At 50.5% G+C, this 21,392-nt stretch overlaps 2 protein-coding genes and 2 long non-coding RNA genes across 11 annotated transcripts in view; 2 read left to right on the top strand and 2 right to left on the bottom strand.

Annotated features, from left to right (window-relative positions):
- The first annotated feature begins 43 nt into the window (after positions 1-43).
- Positions 44-8,748, top strand: uap1 (UDP-N-acetylglucosamine pyrophosphorylase 1). Of its 5 annotated transcripts, none has more exons than XM_084692824.1 (12): positions 44-417; positions 555-653; positions 1,313-1,617; positions 3,065-3,269; positions 3,930-4,105; positions 4,512-4,684; positions 6,251-6,444; positions 6,671-6,811; positions 7,010-7,198; positions 7,430-7,471; positions 8,344-8,410; positions 8,626-8,748. In XM_084692824.1, the coding sequence occupies exons 3-12, from the start codon at positions 1,341-1,343 to the stop codon at positions 8,716-8,718; spliced, it is 1,557 nt and encodes a 518-aa protein (XP_084548950.1). In that variant the 5' UTR covers positions 44-417; positions 555-653; positions 1,313-1,340; the 3' UTR covers positions 8,719-8,748. The 5 variants fall into 5 exon arrangements, with proteins under 5 accessions (XP_084548950.1, XP_084548949.1, XP_084548953.1 ...); XM_084692823.1 differs by having other exon boundaries at positions 520-653; XM_084692827.1 differs by lacking the exon at positions 7,430-7,471 and having other exon boundaries at positions 45-417; positions 520-653.
- A 1,475-nt stretch (positions 8,749-10,223) lies between these two features.
- Positions 10,224-21,392, top strand: part of ddr2a (discoidin domain receptor tyrosine kinase 2a) — a 13,009-nt gene continuing 1,840 nt past the window's right edge. Inside the window, exons 1-16 of one of the 3 annotated variants that reach the window (XM_084693099.1) lie at positions 10,224-10,360; positions 13,004-13,164; positions 15,951-16,053; positions 16,641-16,872; positions 17,430-17,577; positions 17,702-17,804; positions 18,113-18,233; positions 18,398-18,638; positions 18,733-18,798; positions 18,935-19,071; positions 19,228-19,465; positions 19,545-19,780; positions 19,868-19,986; positions 20,068-20,265; positions 20,735-20,969; positions 21,061-21,210. In XM_084693099.1, the coding sequence (XP_084549225.1) occupies positions 13,083-13,164; positions 15,951-16,053; positions 16,641-16,872; positions 17,430-17,577; positions 17,702-17,804; positions 18,113-18,233; positions 18,398-18,638; positions 18,733-18,798; positions 18,935-19,071; positions 19,228-19,465; positions 19,545-19,780; positions 19,868-19,986; positions 20,068-20,265; positions 20,735-20,969; positions 21,061-21,210 (2,409 nt within the window). In that variant the 5' untranslated portion in view covers positions 10,224-10,360; positions 13,004-13,082. Of the gene's footprint in view, positions 10,361-13,003; positions 13,165-15,950; positions 16,054-16,640; positions 16,873-17,429; positions 17,578-17,701; positions 17,805-18,049; positions 18,234-18,397; positions 18,639-18,732; positions 18,799-18,934; positions 19,072-19,227; positions 19,466-19,544; positions 19,781-19,867; positions 19,987-20,067; positions 20,266-20,734; positions 20,970-21,060; positions 21,211-21,392 lie in introns of all 3 variants that reach the window. The other 2 variants (XM_084693098.1, XM_084693097.1) reach the window with 2 other exon arrangements.
- On the bottom strand, positions 17,451-20,600 carry LOC146221398 (uncharacterized). Its single transcript, XR_014750807.1, has 3 exons — positions 18,892-20,600; positions 18,413-18,665; positions 17,451-17,573 (listed from the first exon to the last, which is right to left on the bottom strand). It is a non-coding gene; the product is annotated as an uncharacterized LOC146221398 (long non-coding RNA).
- The window catches only part of LOC146221395 (uncharacterized), a 6,961-nt gene continuing 6,317 nt past the window's right edge, over positions 20,749-21,392 (bottom strand). For both annotated transcript variants that reach the window (XR_014750806.1, XR_014750805.1), the window contains one exon: positions 20,749-21,198. This is a non-coding gene — a long non-coding RNA (uncharacterized LOC146221395). The remainder of the gene's footprint in view (positions 21,199-21,392) is intronic.

Here is a 21,392-nt window from a genome sequence, read left to right as displayed (position 1 = left end):
TCAACTTCCGTTCGTCCTTGGTTACGCGTTTTTTTACTTTGCTGCAGACTCGACGTTTGAGTTGCTGCCAATCCTGTTATCGATGACCTGGGAACAATCTAGGCTATGTTAGTCATTTCAAATAAATAAATAAATACACAAAAGCTAAATAAAGTCTGCTTTTGAATCTGTATATTCTGGTAGTTAAAACGTATAGTGGTAGTATAGGTGTGTAGCCTGGAGCAGCTGTACTATTTCTGGTTTTGCTCTGCACAGTATGCTAACAACGAGGAAATACAAGTGTTTGGGGTTTTCGTTATTGCCAGTGTTTTCATTGACCGAAACCATTCTCGGTTAACATATGGTGAATGATAAAAATTAAAAAAAAGCTCTAAGTTACTTAGCATACACTGTGTCCATCTACTGTCTCGTGCTCAGGTACAGTTTAAAATATTATCATAAAAAAAATACAGATCAAATGTTTTGTAATTAACTTTTGGCTACTGTGTAGATGTGCTAATGATATTCTAAATAACCTAGATGTGAGCTCATTGTGTGTTGGGCGTTCCCGTCAGTTTTGGCGGTGGGTGGAGGCACCGTGGTGGCCCATACAAGAATCTCCAGTTGGAGAATCACTGGTCAGAGAGATCTCTGCTCAAAGGACAACGTTTTCGGTAAGCCTTCATTACATTTCTTTCATTTTAATAATCAAATACATATTATTCATTGAAAGGTTATCCAGTGTACGCGGTGTTTTGCGACTGTAGGAAAATGCTGCCGGTTGTTGCCTTGACAGCGTGAAGCTAGAAGTTAGTGACGTGGTGCTACGATGTGCTGGCAGATCTTACTAAATCAGAACCACGGATACGTTAAACGATTTACTTTGTGAAGAGTTTAGTCGTAGGTTTTCAACAGCTGTACCCAGTGTTTGGAATGACACGTTGACAACGCTGATGCAAATCCACGAACAAGGAAGCTCAAGGCTGTTTATTACGTATCACTAAACTCCCAAGGCTGCGGTAATCCGGTCAGTGCCGTGAGTGTGACATATAGATTCCTTGTAGAAACGTAGTCCAGCCTGTATGCGGTATGCTGTGTCACTTCGAAGGTATTCGTGTGTCTGTGTGAGAACTGGAGCTGTGTTCTTGAGTATGAATTCTTCCTGCACCCTGTAAATGTGCGTGTGTGTGTATCTATATATCTGTGTGTTTGTGTAAGTGTGTGTGCATCTACATATATGTATGTGTGTGTGTTTGTATATCTATATATCTGTGTTTGTGTGTATTTATACGTGACTGTCTCTCTGTCTGTGTGTGTGTGTGTGTGTGTGTAGCCACCAGACGATACCCAGCAGTGTGACTATGGACAAGAGCAAACTGTCTGCGAGGCTGTCTGAAGCAGGCCAGTCTCACCTCCTGCAGTTCTGGGAGGAGCTGAGCCCCGAGGAGCAAGCCGGTCTGGCTCATGACCTGCAGGGGATGGACCTCCTGGAGATCAACGGCTTCTTCCGGGCAGCCATGGAGCTGTCGGGCAGCGCCAAGCAGGAGAAGGTGGACAACCACATGGAGCCGGTCCCGAGGGAGGTTCTGGGCAGCGTGACCAGGGACAGGGACTGTGTCCAGGCCTGGGAGGAGCAGGGTGTGTCCCCTACTCATATACAAATGTCACCCTGAAATGTTGTGCAACGTTTGACCTGAAGTGATCATACCTGTCCCATGGTACACTCAGGTTTGCTTGGTAATTAGACAGAGCTATTGACCTTACTGTCCCACACAGGAAGGGGCAGTTTGGGAGATCTTCTCCCCTTTTTTATGGTGTGTTGTATAGTTGTATTGCCCTTGAACGGTATTTGCGTGTGTGTGATTAGGAGGAGGAGCAGTTAAACATCATTATGCAACTCTGATGTGGCACGCACAGCCAGTTTTCTCCATACTTCCTGATACAAGCCCAGCCCGTGTTCCTGAGCAGGGGCCAGGTGGACTTACTGGAATTGTGTGAATTGTTGTCACTGATTTGGAGGGTTCAAAACGTGACCTGGCAACCCATTGGCCAAATGTTGTGTGTGGGAATGATGTTTCTGCAAACTGGGTCAACAAGGATGAGCATCAGATGTAACACTAGATGCTACTTTAGCCTGTTGTTAAGGTTGGAAACTATTACAATTTTCCAGTAAAACAGTTGGCTGGCCAAACCATAATAACTTTCTTGCGAAATCATTCAGCAGTGCTGCTAGTACAGGAGATCTGCATATCATGGGGGTTTGAGGGGGTTTGAGGAGGTCTGTGAGGGGGCAGTGTATAGTGTGGAGGTCTGTGAGGGGGCAGTGTATAGTGTGGAGGTCTGTAAGCGGGCAGTGTATAGTGTGGAGGTCTGTGAGGGGGCAGTGTATAGTGTGGAGGTCTGTGAGGGGGCAGTGTATAGTGTGGAGGTCTGTGAGGGGGCAGTGTATAGTGTGGAGGTCTGTGAGGGGGCAGTGTATAGTGTGGAGGTGTGTGAGGGGGCAGTGTATAGTGTGGAGGTCTGTGAGGGGGCAGTGTATAGTGTGGAGGTCTGTGAGGGGGCAGTGTAAAGTGTGGAGGACATCTGGTTCTGCTTTGGTCCTGACGCAAATGGGAGGGTCACCCAGCTGAGTCATGTAGTATTGTGCCGTGTGTGTGTGTGTGTGTGTGTGTGTGTGTCCACTCACTGTTTAACAGCACCACCCAGTTTTGTCAGAGCTGACTAACAGTTTATGTAAGCTTAACAACGGCTGCATTATCAGCCAATTCTGTTAGTGTATATATAAGGTAATGTGATTAAAGGGCTTGTTTATCTCGATTGTGTCTCAATTCTCCGCCCTCTCTCGATATAAGGTTCCGTCACGCTCATATATGCTCATAAATATGTTTATTGTATTATGAGCATACTACAACTGATACATGGATAAGGAGTCATTTAGACTTTTTCTTTTAGTTTACTTAGCAGTATTTTGCCGTCAGTATATAAACTATAGATAAATGATCTGTGCGGTTACAGGATATATAATGTAGTGATGTGTCAGTGGAGGTAACAGGCTCTTACAGAGTGTGTGTGTGTGTGCGTCCAGGGCTGCGCTGCGTGTCCCAGAGCCAGGTGGCTGTGCTCCTGCTAGCGGGGGGCCAGGGGACCAGGCTGGGGGTCTCCTACCCCAAGGGGATGTACAACGTTGGTCTGCCCTCCCACAAGACCCTCTTCCAGATCCAGGCTGAACGTGTCCTTAAGCTACAGCAGCTGGCTGAGCGCAAACACAACACCAAGTGCTCCATACCCTGGTGAGAGGCCCCCTCCAATCTCTGACCTGCTCAAATAATAATATCACAACGTAATAATAATAATAATGCGGTATTAATATGCTTCATTTATGCTTGAAGAGTCTGTTTATGGCCTGTTATCAGTTTGTTTAACCATGGCACTAAGGATCTCAGGTGAGCCTCAAGGTTCTCCATACTCTCTGCTCTCTGATGTGGAAGTTTCTTCTCACGAGAGAAGATTAAAGTCAACTTGAAATCACAGCGAGAGTCCAGTTCCTTCACGGAGTAGATCAAAGAAGGCCTCATTAGGGCAGTTTTGTCAAGAGACCAGAAATAAAGACTTAAAAATTAAGATTATGAACTGGAATAACAGGGAATGCACCTCTCCATAAAGAAGTCGATTCAATTCCACGAGCGGAACAAGCCGTGCAGGGCGTCTTTCTGGCGTTCTGTGAGAATGCCGCTGCTCTGCATCATAAACATTTACACGCTCTTATCCCGAGCAACTTACAGTATGTACAGGGACATTCCCCCCGAGGAAAGAAGGGTGAAGTGCCCAAGGACACAACGTCATTTTTGTGTGCATGGCCGGGAATCGAACCAGCCACCTTCTGATTACCGGCCAGATTCCCTCACCGCTCAGCCATCGCTGACCCCTAGCGTCACGGTTTCTCTCCTCAGGTACATCATGACCAGCGGCAGGACCATGCAGTCTACCAAGGACTTCTTCAGCAGGCACAGCTACTTCGGCCTGAGCCCAGACAACGTTGTGTTCTTCCAGCAGGGAATGCTGCCTGCCATGGACTACGACGGCAAGATCATCATGGAGAGCAAGGCCAAGCTGGCCATGGCTCCAGGTACCCAGAGCTAAACCCCACCCTCCAGACCTAAACCCCACCCTCCAGACCTAAACCCCACCCTCCAGAGCTAAACCCCACCCTCCAGAGCTAAACCCCACCCTCCAGACCTAAACCCCACCCTCCAGAGCTAAACCCCACCCTCCAGACCTAAACCCCACCCTCCAGAGCTAAACCCGACCGTCCAGACCTAAACCCCACCCTCCAGACCTAAACCCCACCCTCCAGAGCTATACCCCACCCTCCAAACCCAAACCTGGCCCTATATACTTGATCCTATAGACCTAACCCTGACTCTATAGACCTAACCTTCTGGACCCACCAATCCTATTGAGACATCAGGTGTCTAGCTTAGCTCTTAAGCACAGGAAAGTCAAGTGTGCGCGTGTGTGTGTGTGTGTTCCAGATGGGAACGGGGGTCTGTACCGGGCGCTGGGTTCCCAGGGCATCGTGGAGAACATGAGCAGCAGAGGGGTGAAGTTCATCCATGTGTACTGTGTGGACAACATCCTGGTGAAGGTGGCTGACCCCGCCTTCATTGGCTTCTGTGTGACCAAAGGAGGAGACTGTGGGAACAAGGTCAGTCTCTCTCTCTCTCTCTCTCTCTCTCTCTGTCTCTCTCTCTCTGTCTCTCTCTCTCTCTCTCTCTCTCTCTCTCTCTCTCTCTCTCTCTCTCTCTCTCTCTCTCTCTCTCTCTCTCTCTCTCTCTCTCTCTCTCTCTCTCTCTCTCTCTCTGTCTCTCTCTCTCACTGTCTCTGTATTGCTTCCACTCTCTTTGTCTCACTCTATCTATCTCTCTGTCTCTGTGTTTCTCAGAATCTCATGTATTCATTACAAACTTTGACAAATTCACAACTCTCTCTTGGAAGTCGCTTTGGATAAAAACCTCTGCTAAATGTAAATGTACAAACCAGTAACCTAGTGTGGCAAGTGGGCTGCAGATACTTTGAGTTCCCACCTGGTGGCAGTGTTGATCATTGTTTTGGTGCTTCTGTGAAGGGCATGTTTATCTAACTGAAGATATCCTTTTCACTATGCAAACATAAGATAAACTATTTCTTAAAGTGTCTGCAGTTTATCCTAAAGAGGCAGTGCTGTGTGCTGCCACAACAAACCCCCTGATCTCCTGTGTTGCCCCTCATGAGCCTGTTCGATTCACTGGACATTTACATCACTTACTTCATTTCACAGACGCTTATATCTAAAGCGACATACAAATAGTGCAGAAAGTACAGCAGTCTGCTGTGACTCCTCCCACTATACTGCTTTAGCTCCTCCCACCAGACTGGTCTAAGACAAGCTGTGCTATTTTCCTTACAGTAAAGTTTATAGGGTAGAGCAGAATGCCAGTTAAATAGGCTTTACGATCCCTGTTGAACCAGCGTGGCCAAGCAAGGGGGATTTTTATGCAACAACAATTTCTGGAATATGTGTTTGAGCTAATGCAGCACAGTCGTAACCCAGCTCTGATCCTGACTTGGTGCTCTGCTTTCTACATTATGTGAACTTTGCTTTGGGTAAAGGCGTCTGAAGGAACTACAATGTGAATCACAGCAGGAGCTGCTGGGAGTGTTCTAGTGGAGTCTTCCTGCGTGTGTTTCTGAGGCAGGCTCCACCCTGGCCTGTGTGTTTCTGAGGCAGGCTCCACCCTGGCCTGTGTGTTTCTGAGGCAGGCCCCACCCTGACCTGTGTGTTTCTGAGGCAGGCCCCACCCTGACCTGTGTGTTTCTGAGGCAGGCTCCACCCTGGCTCCATACACGACTGAGACCACTGCTGCCCTTCATGTGGCTTCTTAACCCCTCCCCCGCCTCGTTTCCACTCCCACTCTTCTTCCCCCCTCTCCCTCCCTCCTTTAATCCTCCCCTGTCTGACCCCTCCCTTCTTTTGTTCATGTGGCTCCCCCGTCCTTCTCCTCTGGACTCCAACCTGTCATTAGACCCTGTCAGGGCGATGCTCTGCAGGGTGCAGTCAGTAAAATGGAGTGTAGCTCTCATGTTCGAATCCCTTTCTCTCAGTGACCTGTACCCAGACTCTGACCTGCTCCGTTAGGGAACTCTGCACGCCATCCTGTCAGAGTTCCTTACACACTCCTTCAGCAGGTCATGCATGACGAATTTCCTGTTTCCCCCTTGACATCACTTCCAGGTGGTGGAGAAGACCAATCCGACGGAGGCAGTGGGTGTGGTCTGCAAGGTGGATGAGCGCTACCAGGTGGTGGAGTACAGCGAGATCACCCTGGCAACCGCTGAGAAGCGCAACGCCGACGGCCGTCTGATGTTCAATGCCGCCAACGTGGCCAATCACTTCTTCACCCTGGACTTCCTCCGAGACGTTGTGCAGTAAGTTCAGGAGAAGGGTTGGTTAGGGGGGTTAGTTATGGCTAGGGATGAGTTAGTGAGGGTGGTTAGTTAGGGTTGGTTAGAGTTACTTGGGGTTAAGGTCCTTAATGAACCCTAGGTTTGGCAGAAGACTCTTTTTTTTTAACTCTAAATCCAGACTCCGACATCTTATTTAAATGACGTTATTGACACAGCAGGTCATATCTTCCCCTTCCCCCCCCTCCAGGATCCATGAACCCCAGCTCCGACACCATGTGGCTCAGAAGAAGATCCCGTATGTGGACACGCAGGGTCAGCTCATCACACCAGACAAACCCAACGGAATCAAAATGGAAAAGTTTGTCTTTGACATCTTCCAGTTTGCCAAGTGAGTGTCAAGGATTATCCTGTAGCTAGTACGTATCCCTGTGGGCTACGTAGCTACTACCTAGCATGTGTCCTGCTATCATGTGTCATGCTGTTAGCTCATCCTAACTCGCATGTGTGTTTTTGTTTCCAGCCCTAACTGTAGAGCAGGAAGGCTGTAGCAAACGGTCTGTTTTAAGTGTGCCTCTGTGTCTCTTAGGAAGTTTGTGGTGTTTGAGGTTCTGCGCGAGGACGAGTTCTCTCCTCTGAAGAACGCAGACAGCCAGGACGGTAAGGACACGCCCAGCACAGCCAGACACGCCCTGCTGTCACTGCACCACCGCTGGGTCCTCAATGCCGGGGGACACTTCATAGACGAGAACGGGACACGCGTGCCCGCCATACCCAGGTGAGACACACACACACTCAGACACACACACACACTATCAGACACACATATGGGCATGCACACTTGCCTTCTCCACACATTCATTCACTCACTCATTCCACTGTCTACCATCTATTCACCCCCCCTCACCCCCCCCTCCCTCACCCCCCCCTCCCTCACCCCCCCACCTCCCTCATTCCCCCTCATTCCTCCCACCCCCCCACCACGGTTCTCCCTATGTGATGTTTCCAGTCACGTCGCAGCAGAAAGCAGCTCGGCTGATGTCAAGATAAAGTAACTATTTCTAGTCCCTGGTTGCATGGTGATGGGGGTCTCTCTCTCTCTCTGTCGCTCGTCCTCCTGCAGCCCTGGGCCGTGTCTCAATAGTCAAGCAGGGCCGGGCCGCGGGGCCAAGCGGGCCAATCGAGACGCAGCCCTGGTGTCAAGGGTCACCGCCGGGATGTGGCTCCACTCTGTCTACTAATCCACAGAATGTTGCATGCTGGGTAAAACTGCACGCTTTTGCAGTGGGATGATGATGATGATGATGATGATGATGAAGCCAGAGAATCATATCCCTTCAGCATCCAGATGGACCATGTGATCTTCATGATTCAGCACATTACTCTCATGACCCGAATACCTTATTATTATTATTATTATTATAATAACTTATCCATCTTTCTCCTGATGAGCTGGCTGAGGGCCGGACCTGCAGCTGAATTGTAGTAAAGGGGGGGGGGGGGCATTTGACTGCAGATCGAGAGATTGCAAGTTCAAATCCCCTGCTTTGGAGCTTGTGCTGTATGAACCCTTTATAACTGATGGTGCTGCTAGCAGTAGAGGCTGTTCCTGTAACTCTTAAGTACTTCTGGGAGATGTGGGGCTCACCTCTGACCCTATAATCATGACCTCTCTGTGGGAGGCTTGCTGATCGAGACTGTCGGACATCTGCTTTTTACATCTCCATCTTCTACCCACAAACAAAGAGAAGAAAATTCCTCCTGTTTTTCTTTGTTTCCTCTGAGCTGACCTGTCTCTCTCCTCTGAGCTGACCTGTCTCTCTCCTCTGAGCTGACCTGTCTCTCTCCTCTGAGCTGACCTGTCTCTCTCCTCTGAGCTGACCTGTCTCCCTCCTCTGAGCTGACCTGTCTCTCTCCCCACAGCCTGAAAGACGGAACAGACCTGCCAATCAAGTGTGAGATCTCTCCGCTTGTGTCGTACGGAGGAGAGGTAAAGAGGGGGGAATGATCAACCAATGAGCATGCCTCGCTTGTTTACAATTTAAGGATGTGTAGCTCTTAACAGTATTTTGATGAACGGAGTCAAGGAATGGTGTGTATTTACCAGACACAGTGTACAGTAACCACATCTCGGCTACCAGGCGCGATGCGACGACGGTGAAACGACAGGACGTTTTTTCACGATGTCACATCCTGTGTCTGCAGGGTTTGGAGGAGCTGGTGGCGGGAAAGGAGTTCCGTCCAACTCTGGTGATCGACAAGGACGGAGCTCACCAGCTGGTGAAGAACGGAGTGTAAAGGAGGGGAGAGAGAGGGGGAGGAGAGAGAGAGAGGAGAGAGGGGGAGAGGGAGAGAGAGAGGGGGGGAGAGAGAGGGAGGAGAGAGGGGGGAGAGGGGAGAGAGAGAGAGGGAGGAGAGAGGGGGGAGAGGGGAGAGAGAGAGAGGGGGGAGAGAGAGGGAGGAGAGAGACAGAGAAAGACAGATGTTAACCCAAAGATCAAACGTGACCATGTGCACTTGAGATTCACCCCAACACCTCTTCATCTGCTACAACATATACAGTATATATACAGTATATATATATATATATATATATCACACATGTGTGTGTATATATATAATAACATCTGTTCATCTCCTCTTCCATACCTGATGTGTAAAATGCCTTCTGGCTACTTTGATCAACAATATTTATTTTTTACTTCAGACTTATTTTTATATGGACTTTTCCTGCTGTAGGTGGAAATTACTGCATACAAATTGTTCTACTTTTTGAGATTTGTGCATAAAGGTATCTGGAGGTACAACATGGGGTGTAGAATCAGGTGAAGGAAACTTGAAGACCATGTAATGAGATACATGGATGGGGGACTTATTTATGATGGTTTAAATGTCGGCTTGTCTCTATGTGTAATCACTTAGAAATTACACATAGCTTTGAAGGATACATGTATTTTCCGTTTTCTTTAATAAAGAAATGTCTTACTGGGTCGAATGAGTGTGAGTCATGTGTCGAGGCGTGTGTCATTGCTCTGTGGAGTCACAGTTTCCAGGATAGCTGGAGGCTGATGGCTCCAGCTCATGGTGGAGCAGTTGACTGTGGATCAAGAGCTCCCAGGTTCAATTCCCGCTCTGTATGTTGCTGTGGCTGAAAGTGGTTGACAGGGCTGGTCATGCTAGTGCTTTGTGTCTCCTGTATGAACCTGGGAGACAGGGTGCTGTACAGGGCCTTTATCTCCTAGCACATCACATTTATCCAGCACGTACTTTTGTACAAGGATCTGTAGTGCAGACTTCTAACAGGAAGTCTTCCCTGCCACCAAAACGGGGGGGGGGGTGTGTTTGTCAATATTTTACACTGTAAATCCTTAAACTTACCAATCTTGAATATCCCTTTAATGAACAGGTCCTGACCAGATAACATATATATTTAAATGAAGGTTTCAATGATTGCCTATTACTGGCGTTTAATTATGTTAGGACAGGACTGTGGAGCAACACAAATACGTAATACTTCACACTAAAAATAAATAAGAAAAAAACATTTCTGTTTTTCATTATAGTTGTCTAATGGCAAAATAAAAATATTCTTTAAGGGGAAAATAAGTTATGTGATTGGTCACCGAACTCCGTCTTAATTGTAACCTTATGTTTGGCATGTGGAATTCTGGGACTTTGGCACGCGTCCAGGAATCCTCAGAATGTCAAGGTTTTTTCTCCCTCTCCATCCATCCCTCCTCCCTCTTTCTCCATCCATCCATCCCTCCCTCTTTCTCTCTCGTTCCTTTGCCGTACTGCTCGAGTGTCTTACATCAGCCTAGCGAGAAGAGACCGAGCGGAGAGAGGATTCTAACCGACAGAACTCGCACGGCAACAGATTCACACTGGAATACTCTCGTTTCCTCCGAACAAATGGTTGAATAAGAAAAGCTATCGAGACGTAAGTTAACTGTGCTCATCATTAAATAGTTCTTAAACTTTTACTGGTCACTTTCTGAGAGAGGGGAACTTTCTTGGGCAGAAAACTGATGCCTCGGTCGTGCTGCGGTTACTTTCACTGCCCCTCGGCATTCTGGGTATTATTCTGCGTTTGAACAGGAACCCAATGTTCTGTCTGGTCTGCAGGCTGGAGTAGAGTAGAGTAGACCTGGTTTTATCCAGCTGTGTAGCAGCCATTACAACCAGCTGGTCATTTTAAGATTCCTACAAAAGTCTGGAATAGAGTACATTTAATGGGATGTCCTGGTGTTATGTTTCATTCTACTTTTGCAAAAGTGTAATTTTATTCTTCTGTGTCTTATGTGTACATAATAGTTCTCTGTGTTGTTCCTGTGGCTTGCACTTGACGTTGAAGAGATGGGTGTTTCAGTTTTTATTGTCTGCAGATGTGGAGCTAGAACCTGCTGGTGTCTTCAAGCCCCACAGCTGCTGGCTGCAGGTCAGGGAGGGTTCCTGTCCTCCAGAGAGGGGCAGACAGGTCAGGGAGGGCTCCTGTCCTCCAGAGAGGGGCAGACAGGTCAGGGAGGGCTCCTGTCCTCCAGAGAGGGGCAGACAGGTCAGGGAGGGCTCCTGTCCTCCAGAGAGGGGCAGACAGGTCAGGGAGGGCTCCTGTCCTCCAGAGAGGGGCAGACAGGTCAGGGAGGGCTCCTGTCCTCCAGAGAGGGGCAGACAGGTCAGGGAGGGCTCCTGTCCTCCAGAGAGGGGCAGACAGGTCAGGGAGGGCTCCTGTCCTCCAGAGAGGGGCAGACAGGTCAGGGAGGGCTCCTGTCCTCCAGAGAGGGGCAGACAGGTCAGGGAGGGCTCCTGTCCTCCAGAGAGGGGCAGACAGGTCAGGGAGGGCTCCTGTCCTCCAGAGAGGGGCAGACAGGTCAGGGAGGGCTCCTGTCCTCCAGAGAGGGGCAGACAGGTCAGGGAGGGCTCCTGTCATCCAGAGAGGGGCAGACAGGTCAGGGAGGGCTCCTGTCCTCCAGAGAGGGGCAGACAGGTCAGGGAGGGCTCCTGTCCTCCAGAGAGGGGCAGACAGGTCAGGGAGGGCTCCTGTCCTCCAGAGAGGGGCAGACAGGTCAAGGAGGGCGCCTGTCACAGTCAGGTGTCAAGAGAGTAGAGATACAATTCAAATGTGATGATGGATCTGGAAACAGATATCTGGAGTTCCAGATCAGTCCTTCAGGTTGGCTCCTGTCAGTTTAGGCAGTGGTCAACTACAGGCCTGGAATATGACACAAGACATGTCCTAAATAAGTTGTGAGACACTCAGCAACACGCACACTCCACCACACGAAGAGTGCGACACACACACACACACGAGCAAGACACACACAGCAAGATGTACACAGACAGCAACAGAGTACAGTAGAATACAGAAGAGTAGAGCATAGTAGAGTACAGTAGAATACAGCAGAGTAGAGCATAGTAGAGTACAGAGCATATTAGAGTACAGTAGAATACAGTAGAGTACAGCATAGTAGAGTACAGTAGAATACAGCAGAGTAGAGCATAGTAGAGTACAGAGCATATTAGAGTGCAGTAGAGTACAGCATAGTAGAGTACAGTAGAATACAGTAGAGTAGAGCATAGTAGAGTACAGTAGAATAGAGTAGAGACCGGGTACAGACCAGTGAGCTGTTGTTCTGGGCTGATCTGGAATGAGTAGTTATGCTATAGTGGGGTACAGCTAAACCATGTGCTGTTGACTGTTTGTGTGTGTGTGTGTGTGTGTGTCAGAGACAGGTAAAGTGAGGTGTATGTGCTGTAGTGGTCTGTCAGAGTGCAGGGCCTGAAGGACACTGTTTCTCTGTGTGCCAGGGAGGAAGGGCTTCCAAGATCAGATTGTTTCTGCAAATAAGAAACCCTGTAATAACAACATCAAGCCCCCTCCTGTTTTCTTTGGCAACGGGAGAACTGTGGTGTGTGTGTGTGTGTGTGTTGTTACTCCGTACAGAGGCCAAGCTAAAACTGCACACAGGTCAAAGCCCTAAGCACACACACCAAACACGTGTGGGGCCAAACACGACCTTGGTTCTGGAGGTCATTGTGTTGCTCTGTCGTTGAGGTTTCTCTGCACTGTGCCTGGGAAATACAGCCCGTTCCTGACCACTGACACACTGTTAGAACTCTGCACCGATTCTTCATGTTCTGCTGTACTTGCGGCTGAATGAATCAAACCTGAACACACAGATGCAGTTGTGTTTGCTGCGGTGGGTCAGGCCCTGGCTGGTAGTCTGGGGGGGATGTGGGGTGGGGGAGGTCACACACACACACACACCTGTAGGGTGTGTGAGCTGTGTGGAGCCAGGTCGATTGTGAGCAGGCTAGGAGAGTCAGACTACAGGTCAGCACAGTGTTGCTATTCATCCTCCCGGTGCACTGCGAGGTCACCTGCAGGTCAGGAGCACCAGAAGGGTTGTTTGGGTCAAATGTGGAAAAGCTTTTCTGCATCCGTCACAACACAACCACATGGGCGTGTTTGTATTGCTGTGTGATTATATATCAATAAGAAATAATTCTGCATTCATTCATACATCACATGAGAGACACAATACTCTAATTTATAAATAGCAATTAAACTGTCGTGCTTCTCCAGATTCCCTGGTTCCCTGGTCCTGACTTGCAGTGTGTGTGTGTGTGTGTGTGTACCTAGTGTGTGTGTGTGTGTGTTTGGGATGAAGCCCCTGTGGGCCGCACTCTTCCCTCTCCTCATCCTGCTGTACCTGCTAGGAGCCGTGATGTCACAGGTCAACCCAGGTCAGTGTACCCCAGCACTCACACACACACACACTCACACACACACACACACACACACACACACACACACACACACACACACACACACACACACACACACACACACACACACACACACACACACACCTATACTAATACTCAGAGACGCATACATTAGACACACCCTCTTGTCAGTGTTTACAGCCAGAGCTACAGGAGCATGTTGGTGTGCTTACAGACTGAGAGGGAGGAGGAGGGGGAGAGAGAGAGACATAGAGACACACAGAGAGAGGCAGTAATGACTGTGTGTGTTGTGGTGGTGGTGTTCAGGCTGATGTCATCTCTAATGATAGAAACCAAACCTCTGCCTCACTCAGCCAGATGTGTGACACAGTGTTGATGGATGCAGTGGCGGATCTAAGGGGTGGCAAGGGGGGGCAGCTGCCACCCCAATAAAAAATACTGCCACCCCAATAAAATGCATTTAGCAGACGCTTTTATCCAAAGCTACTTCCAAGAGAGAGCTTTACAAAAGTGCATAGGTCTCTGATCATAACAACAAGATAGCCTCAAACATTGCGGGTAGCCAAAACATGAAGTATACATTGTGAAAAAACAGTCCCAAAGGGAAGAACCATAAGAGCATGTAGTGAAACAAACATTCACCATTCCCTCTCCCCCACTCAGAAGCATGTACGCTGTCTGCTTCATTTGATCTTGATAGGCTAAGCATTCTGTAGCAAAAATTGCAAGGGCAGCAATCGCTATCTAATCGACATGTACAATTTCGCTAGCAGGGGAAAAATAGCCTACAAACAATGAAAATCACCAGTTAACTTAATTTAAATTAGCAAGAACTATAGACTAATACAGTAACAGCCTTAACTTAAATGACAACATAAGTTATACGACTTAGCTCTACAGTTCTCAAGGACGCACACACGCAATCTCAACTGTGCTGTGAAGCGCGTGTCCGTGCTATCCTCCGATAGGCTTTCTAATAATCACTGCTGATAGACGGCCTGTCTTGTACAGCCCTATTTCTGATACCGTGGCGGCAGAAATTGAGCCGTGGCGGGCTGCCACGGAAAAATCAACACAGCGGAAACACTGGGAGAGGAAGAGAGGCAGTTTGGACGTTAGAGGATTTTCCACTAAAGTATCATCACACTGGTCTCTGCTCAGCCAGAATCATCTCAGGATCTCTCTGCTCTGGGCTTCTCTAGCGCGCGTGCGTGTGAGAGAGAGAGAGAGCGAGAGACAGAGACAGAGACAGAGAGAGACAGAGAGAGACAGAGAGAGAGAGAGAGAGAGAGAGTAAGCAAGTGAGGGTGGAATGTGGAGTCTGTGGTTCATACAGAGCAGCCATTGCAGGGAAGAACAATGACACGATCCCCGTCTCTCTCCCTCTCTCCCTCTCTGTCTCTCCCTTTCTCTCCGTGTTTCCAGAGGGAGCATGGTCACTCATAACTCAGGGAGGGTTTTTCTGCATCTGAACAGGGTCAGGGTTCGGACATTCTACCATGGAAGGAAAGTCAGAATACGTCTTTATCGTTTAAAACTGAATTATTATTCTCCGATTACTATTGTCAAGTGCAAAATGGTTTGGAAAGATGTATAAAAAAGAGAGGATGTAGGGTGTGTGTGTGTGTGTGTGTGTGTGTGTGTGTGTGTGTGTGTGTATCTCTGTCCTGCATCCACACTCTCTTCTTCAAGTGTATCACTCTCAGTATTGGTGCATTGTGGGACGGCAAGGAAATATGCATGGCTGAACTTAGTAGCACTGACAGGCTAGCTGGTGCCAACTTTCCCCTGTTTAAAATTCCCGACCAGTGGAGTTATAACATCACTGTGTTTCCCATTTGCTTCTTGAGTGGGCGAGCATCTTTCTCGAGCTGCTTTTCTAGAACTGCTTCATAGAACAGCTTTCTAGAACTGCTTCATAGAACAGCTTTCTAGAACTGCTTCACAGAACAGCTTTCTAGAACTGCTTCACAGAGCTTCTTTAGATAAAGCTTTCCTTATCCTAAAGGAAATGCTTGATAGAATAGCTCCACAGGATGAAACAGTCACCATCAAGGAAGATCTCGTCCAATAGGAGCTCTAGCTGCCTTGCTAAAGGCGGGACTATGATTGCCAGCCCAAAAGGGGTGTCGAATAAATGTGTGAGAGACAGAGAATGTGAGTGTGTGTGTGTGTGTGTGTCAGAGAAAGAGAGAGCAAGAGAGAGAGGGGGGAGAGGGAGTGAGAGAAAGAGAGAGAGAGGAAGGGAGAGAGAGAGAGAGAGGGAGAGAGAATATGTGTGTGAAAGAACGTGTGTGTGTGTGTGTGTGTGTGTGTGTGTTTGGAGCCAGTGGTTAGACACCATGGAACAAGCCAGCCATTCATGAGGCAGGGTGCGGTAAAAACCAGAAGGTAAGAGGTAGGTCCAACACATCTCTCTCCCCTCTCTCTTTCTCTCCCTTTCTTCCCTCGCTTTCTTTCTCTCTCCCCTTCTCTGACTCGCCTCTCTCTGTCTCTCCCTCGTTCTCCCCCTCTCCCTCCCTCTCTCTCTCTTTACACAGGGCTGGTATTTTTCCACCTATTCAGAGGTGATATTTATAGTCCGAGGCAGAGTGTAGAGGGTCAGTGTGTGTGTGTCTGTGTGTTTGTTTGCCCCAGAGGTCAATTCCAAGTGGGGAAGGTAAATAAATAAACAAAAAAGCTGAACCCGGAAGGGGAAGGATAGAGAGAAGGGGGGAGGAAGAACACACACACACACACAGGTAGGCAGAGTGTCGATGATGTGTGTGTGTGTGTGTGTGCAGGGGTGTGTCGCTACCCTCTTGGGATGTCTGGAGGTCAGATCCAGGATGAGGACATCTCTGCTTCCAGTCAGTGGTCTGAGTCCACAGCAGCACGCTATGGCAGGTAGGATACACACACACACACTCACTGTAACACACGTGTGTTGAACCAGGAGCATGTGGGTGGCCTTCAAGCTGGAAGATGATGATGTCATATCCTCCTGCAGACACCGCAGGGTCGTTCCTGCACACACACACACACACTAAAACTCCCTGTAACACACACACACACTCCCTGTAACACACACACACACACGCACTCCCTCTAACACACAAACGCATGGGTTGTCCCTGTCCTCTTCATCAGCCTGCCAACAGAACCACAAACTAACCGTTCAGTATATTTATCACAAAATAACTTTCCTAGGTTGTTGCTTAAACTTCCCTCCCTGATCTCTCTCTGTCTTTCTTTCTCTCCCTCTCTTTCTCTCCCTCTCTTTCTCTCCCTCTCTTTCTCTCCCTCTCTTTCTCTCTCTCTCTGTCTCTCTCTCTCTGTCTCTCTCTCTCTCTCTCCCTCTCTCTGTCTCTCTCTCTCTCTCTCTCTCTGTCTCTCTCTCTCTGTCTCTCTCTCTCTGTCTCTCTTTATACTCACCTTTCTCTCATCTTACCCTCTGCTTGTCCTTTGCTCTCTCTCTCTCCCTCCTTCCCCAGGCTGGACTTTGAGGAGGGCGATGGTGCGTGGTGTCCGGAGGGGACTGTGGAGCCGGACAGTGTGAAGGAGTTCCTGCAGGTGGACCTGCGCTCGCTGCACTTCCTGACGCTGGCCGGGTCTCAGGGCCGCCACGCCGGGGGCATCGGCAATGAGTTTGCCCAGATGTACAAGATCAAGTACAGCAGAGACGGCAGCCGCTGGATCACCTGGAGGAGCAGGCAGGGCCAGCAGGTGGGAGATAGCTCCTCTCTCCTCCTGTCCCTCTCCTCTCTCCTCCTCCTCCTGTCCCTCTCCTCTCTCCTCCTCCTCCTGTCCCTCTCCTCCTCCTGTCCCTCTCCTCCTCCTGTCCCTCTCCTCCCCCTGTCCTTCTCCTGTCTCCTGTCTCCTACTCTCCTCTCCTTTCTCCTCTTCTCATCTCCCTCTCCTCCTCTCTCCTCCTCCTCCTGTCCCCTCTCCTACTCCTCCTGTCCCCTCTCCTACTCCTCCTGTCCCCTCTCCTCTCTCTTCCTCTCTCCTCTCTCCTCCTGTCCCTCTCCTCTCTCCTCCTCCTGTCCCTCTCACCTCCTCTCTCTCCTCTCCTCTCTCTTCCTCCTCCTCCTCTATCTTCTCATGTCTCCTCCTCTCCTCCCCTCTCTCCTCCTCTCTCTCCTCTCCCCTCCTCTCTCTCCTCTCCCCTCCTCTCTCTCCTCTCTCCTCCTCTCTCTCCTCTCACCTCCTCTCTCTCCTCCTGTCCTCTCCTCCTCTATCTTCTCATGTCTCCTCCTCTCCTCCCCTCTCTCCGCCTGCAGGTCATCGAGGGGAACAGGAATGCGTATGACATCGTGCTGAAGGACCTGGAGCCGCCCATCATCGCTCGCTTCGTGCGTTTCCTGCCCGTCACCGACCACGCCATGAACGTCTGCATGAGGGTGGAGCTCTACGGCTGCGAGTGGCTGGGTAGGAGGGGGGAGGGAGAGGGGGAGAGGGGAGGGGGGTTAGACCATGTTGCACACACCAGGCCAGCTGAAAAACTAAAAACACCTCCCTCCCTCCCTCCCTGCCTGCCTCCCTCCCCCTCCAGATGGTCTGGTGTCCTACAATGCCCCTGCAGGAGAGCAGATGAATCTACACAGTCAGCACGTTTACCTCAACGACTCTGTCTACGACGGAGCTATTATCTACAGGTGTGTGTGTGTGTGTGTGTGTGTGCCTGGCCTTGCGAGGTCTACACCTGGGGGAGGCAGCTCCCCCTAGTGGACATGTCACTTATGTTCAAACTTACCTGCTGTATGAATAAGCCGTCCACCTGTCTGTCTGTCTCTCTACCTGTCTGTCTCTCTACCTGTCTGTCTGTCTCTCTGCCTGTCTGTCTCTCTGCCTGTCTGTCTCTCTGCCTGTCTGTCTCTCTACCTGTCTGTCTCTCTGCCAGTATGACGGAAGGTCTGGGCCAGCTGACAGATGGGATGTGTGGATTGGACGATTTCACCCACAGTCATGTGTACAACGTGTTGCCGGGATACGACTACGTGGGCTGGACCAATGAGAGCTTCCCAAGCGGATATGTGGAGATCATGTTTGAGTTTGACCGTATGCGAAACTTCACCACCATGAAGGTAACTGGAACATCTCCATCTGTCTCCAGGTAGAACAGGTTTACCTGTCTCCCGGTGTAACATCTCCCTATGTCTCCAGGTGTAACATCTCCCTCTGTCGCTAGGTGTAACATGTTTATCTGTCTCCGGGTGTAACATGTCTCTCTGTGTTTCCCTCTACTCAGGTACACTGTAACAACCTGTTCACGCAGCAGGTGAAGGTGTTCCGCCAGGTGGTGTGTTACTTCCGCTCCGAGTCAGACTGGGAGGCCACGCCTCTCTCTTTCACTCCGGGGATGGACGTCCTGAACCCCAGCGCCCGATTCGTCACCGTCCCCTTGGCCAATCACATGGCCAGCTCCATCAAGTGCCAGTTCTACTTTGCCGACGCCTGGATGATGTTCAGCGAGGTGACCTTCCAGTCAGGTACATCACCATGACGACATCCCCCACCTAGCGACACAGGAACATCTCTGTGACGTTCCTGGATCCTGTTCCATCCTCTGCTGTGTTTCTGCAGACACAGCCATGTACAACACCACCCTGGCACCGCCCAAGACTGGACCCCCCACCAGCACCCAACCAGGTCAGTGGCCCCACACACACACACACACACACACACGCACGCACGCACACCATGACTAACACACACAGGCTCCCATACAGCCACAGTTCTTACCTGTTGTCCAATAGCAAGGTGTGTTTCCCTATCCCCGCCCCAGGGGATGACCCCACCCACAAAGTAGACGACAGCAACACACGCATTCTGATTGGCTGTTTGGTCGCCATCATCTTGATACTGCTGGCCATCATCGTCATCATCTTGTGGAGGCAGGTGTGGCAGAAGATGCTGGAGAAGGTGAGGAACAAGCAGTCTGCAGGGTGTGTGTGTGTGTGTCGACAGGGTGTGTAGTTGCATGTTGTGACGGGCTGGTCAGTGGTCCTCTCACCAGCCTGCTTGCAGGCGTGGCGAGGCATGCTGGGTGAGGACCTAACCGCTAGTCTGTCACCACAGAGCCAGACGTTCACCTACAGCCCCAGCAGCCAGGTCTCCAGCCCCCAGCGGGAGCAGGAGACCAGCTCCACCTACGAGCACATCTTCCCCCTGGACCCTGGTCCTGGTCCTGCTCCTAACCCTGGTCCTGGTCCTAGCCCTGGTCCTGCTCCTAGCCCTGGTCCTGCTCCTAGCCCTGACTACCAGGAGCCTTCCCGCCTGTTACGCAAGCTGCCTGAGTTCTCTTCAGAGGAAGAGGGTGAGTTAAAACACACACACACACACACACACACACAACCTTCAAGACGCACCAGCAAGGTTCCTCCCGCCTCCTCCAGGCTCTACCAGCTCCACAGCCTCCTCGTCTCCCATGGCAACCGGGGCATCCCAGGACGCAGCGCCTCACTACGCAGAGGCCGACATCGTCAACCTGCAGGGCGTTACCGGCGGCAACACCTACGCCATCCCGGCGGTAACCATGGACCTGTTGTCGGGAAAAGACGTCACCGTGGAGGAGTTTCCAAGGAAACTACTGACGTTCAAGGAGAAACTGGGAGAGGGCCAGTTTGGAGAGGTACCTCACCCACACCTAAACCCTCACCCTCACCTCACCCTTACTTCACCCACACTTCACCCACACCTAAACCCCCCCTGTGTGCAGGTGCACCTGTACGAGGCAGAAGGTCTCCAGGAGTTCCTGGGGGAGTTCTCCTCCAGCGACAACCAGCCTGTCATGGTGGCAGTCAAGATGCTCAGAGCGGACGCCAACAAGAATGCCAGGTACACAGACACACTCACTCACTCACTCACTCACACACACACACACACACACAGGTGACCTGTAACCCCCTGTGTTGGCAGGAATGACTTCCTGAAGGAGATCAAGATCATGTCTCGTCTGAAGGACCCCAACATCGTGCGCCTGCTGGCGGTGTGCGTGTGCAGCGACCCGCTCTGCATGATCACGGAGTACATGGAGAACGGAGACCTCAACCAGTTCCTGTCCAGACACCAGCCTGAGGACCAGCCGGCCCCCCTCAGCAACACCCCCACCGTCAGGTACGTCTGTGTGGGAGTCTGCTGTCTGTGTGGGAGTCTGCTGTCTGTGTGGGAGTCTGCTGTCTGTGTGGGAGTCTGCTGTCTGTGTGGGAGTCTGCTGTCTGTGTGGGAGTCTGCTGTCTGTGTGGGAGTCTGCTGTCTGTGTGGGAGTCTGCTGTCTGTGTGGGAGGCAGGGGGCTGAGCGGTTAAGGAATCGGGCTGGTAATCAGAAGGTTGCCGGCTCGTTGTGTCCTTGGGCAAGGCACTTCACCCTACCCTGTACTTAACTGTAAGTTGCTCTGGATAAGAGCGCCTGCTAAATTACTAAATGTAAATGTGTGTGTGTTTGAGCCAGCAGTAACCCTTCCTTCCCTCCCTCCCTCCAGCTACAGTAACCTGCACCACAGTAGTAACCCTTCCCTCCCTCCCTCCCTCCAGCTACAGTAACCTGCACCACAGTAGTAACCCTTCCCTCCCTCCCTCCCTCCAGCTACAGTAACCTGCACCACATGGTTGTTCAGATCGCCTCGGGGATGAAGTACCTCTCCTCTCTGAACTTTGTCCACCGAGACCTGGCCACCAGGAACTGCCTGGTGGGCCGCAGCTTCACCATCAAGATCGCCGACTTCGGCATGAGCAGGAACCTGTACAGCGGCGACTACTACCGCATCCAGGGGAGAGCTGTGCTGCCCATTCGCTGGATGTCCTGGGAGAGCATCCTGCTGGTGAGCCCCCTGCTGGAGAGACAGGGGAACTGCGGGCTGCCGGGACAGAGCTGGAAGCTGGAGTGACCTGTGGACCTTGTCCCCTCTGCAGGGGAAGTTCACCACGGCCAGCGACGTGTGGGCCTTCGGGGTGACGCTGTGGGAGACGCTGACCTTCTGCAAGGAGCAGCCGTATTCTGAGCTCACGGACGAACAGGTCATAGAGAACACCGCCGAGTTCTTCAGGGACCTGAAGAGACAGGTGGGGAACATGAATAATCATGTGTTCATTTATCAGGTGGGAACAGGAACATGAATAATCATGTGTTCATTTATCAGGTGGGAGGAACAGGAATAATCATGTGTTCATTTATGATATGGCATCTTCCAATACATCTTGACACACACACACACATAGGGTCATCTGCTGATGTGGTATGTTTG

This window comes from Hypomesus nipponensis, chromosome 26 (genome assembly GCF_054491055.1).
Source record: "Hypomesus nipponensis isolate SF chromosome 26, ASM5449105v1, whole genome shotgun sequence".
Classification (NCBI taxonomy): Eukaryota; Metazoa; Chordata; class Actinopteri; order Osmeriformes; family Osmeridae; genus Hypomesus; species Hypomesus nipponensis.
This window is presented reverse-complemented; position numbering and strand designations above follow the sequence as displayed.

Bases quoted from the DNA above. Each gene is read 5' to 3' on its own strand.
- uap1 (XM_084692824.1), top strand. From the start codon at position 1,341: ATGGACAAGAGCAAACTGTCTGCGAGGCTGTCTGAAGCAGGCCAGTCT. The intron at 6,445-6,670 runs GTAAGTTCAGGA...CCCCCCCTCCAG, and splicing joins TTCCTCCGAGACGTTGTGCA to GATCCATGAACCCCAGCTCC. The intron at 7,199-7,429 runs GTGAGACACACA...TGATGTTTCCAG, and splicing joins CGCGTGCCCGCCATACCCAG to TCACGTCGCAGCAGAAAGCA.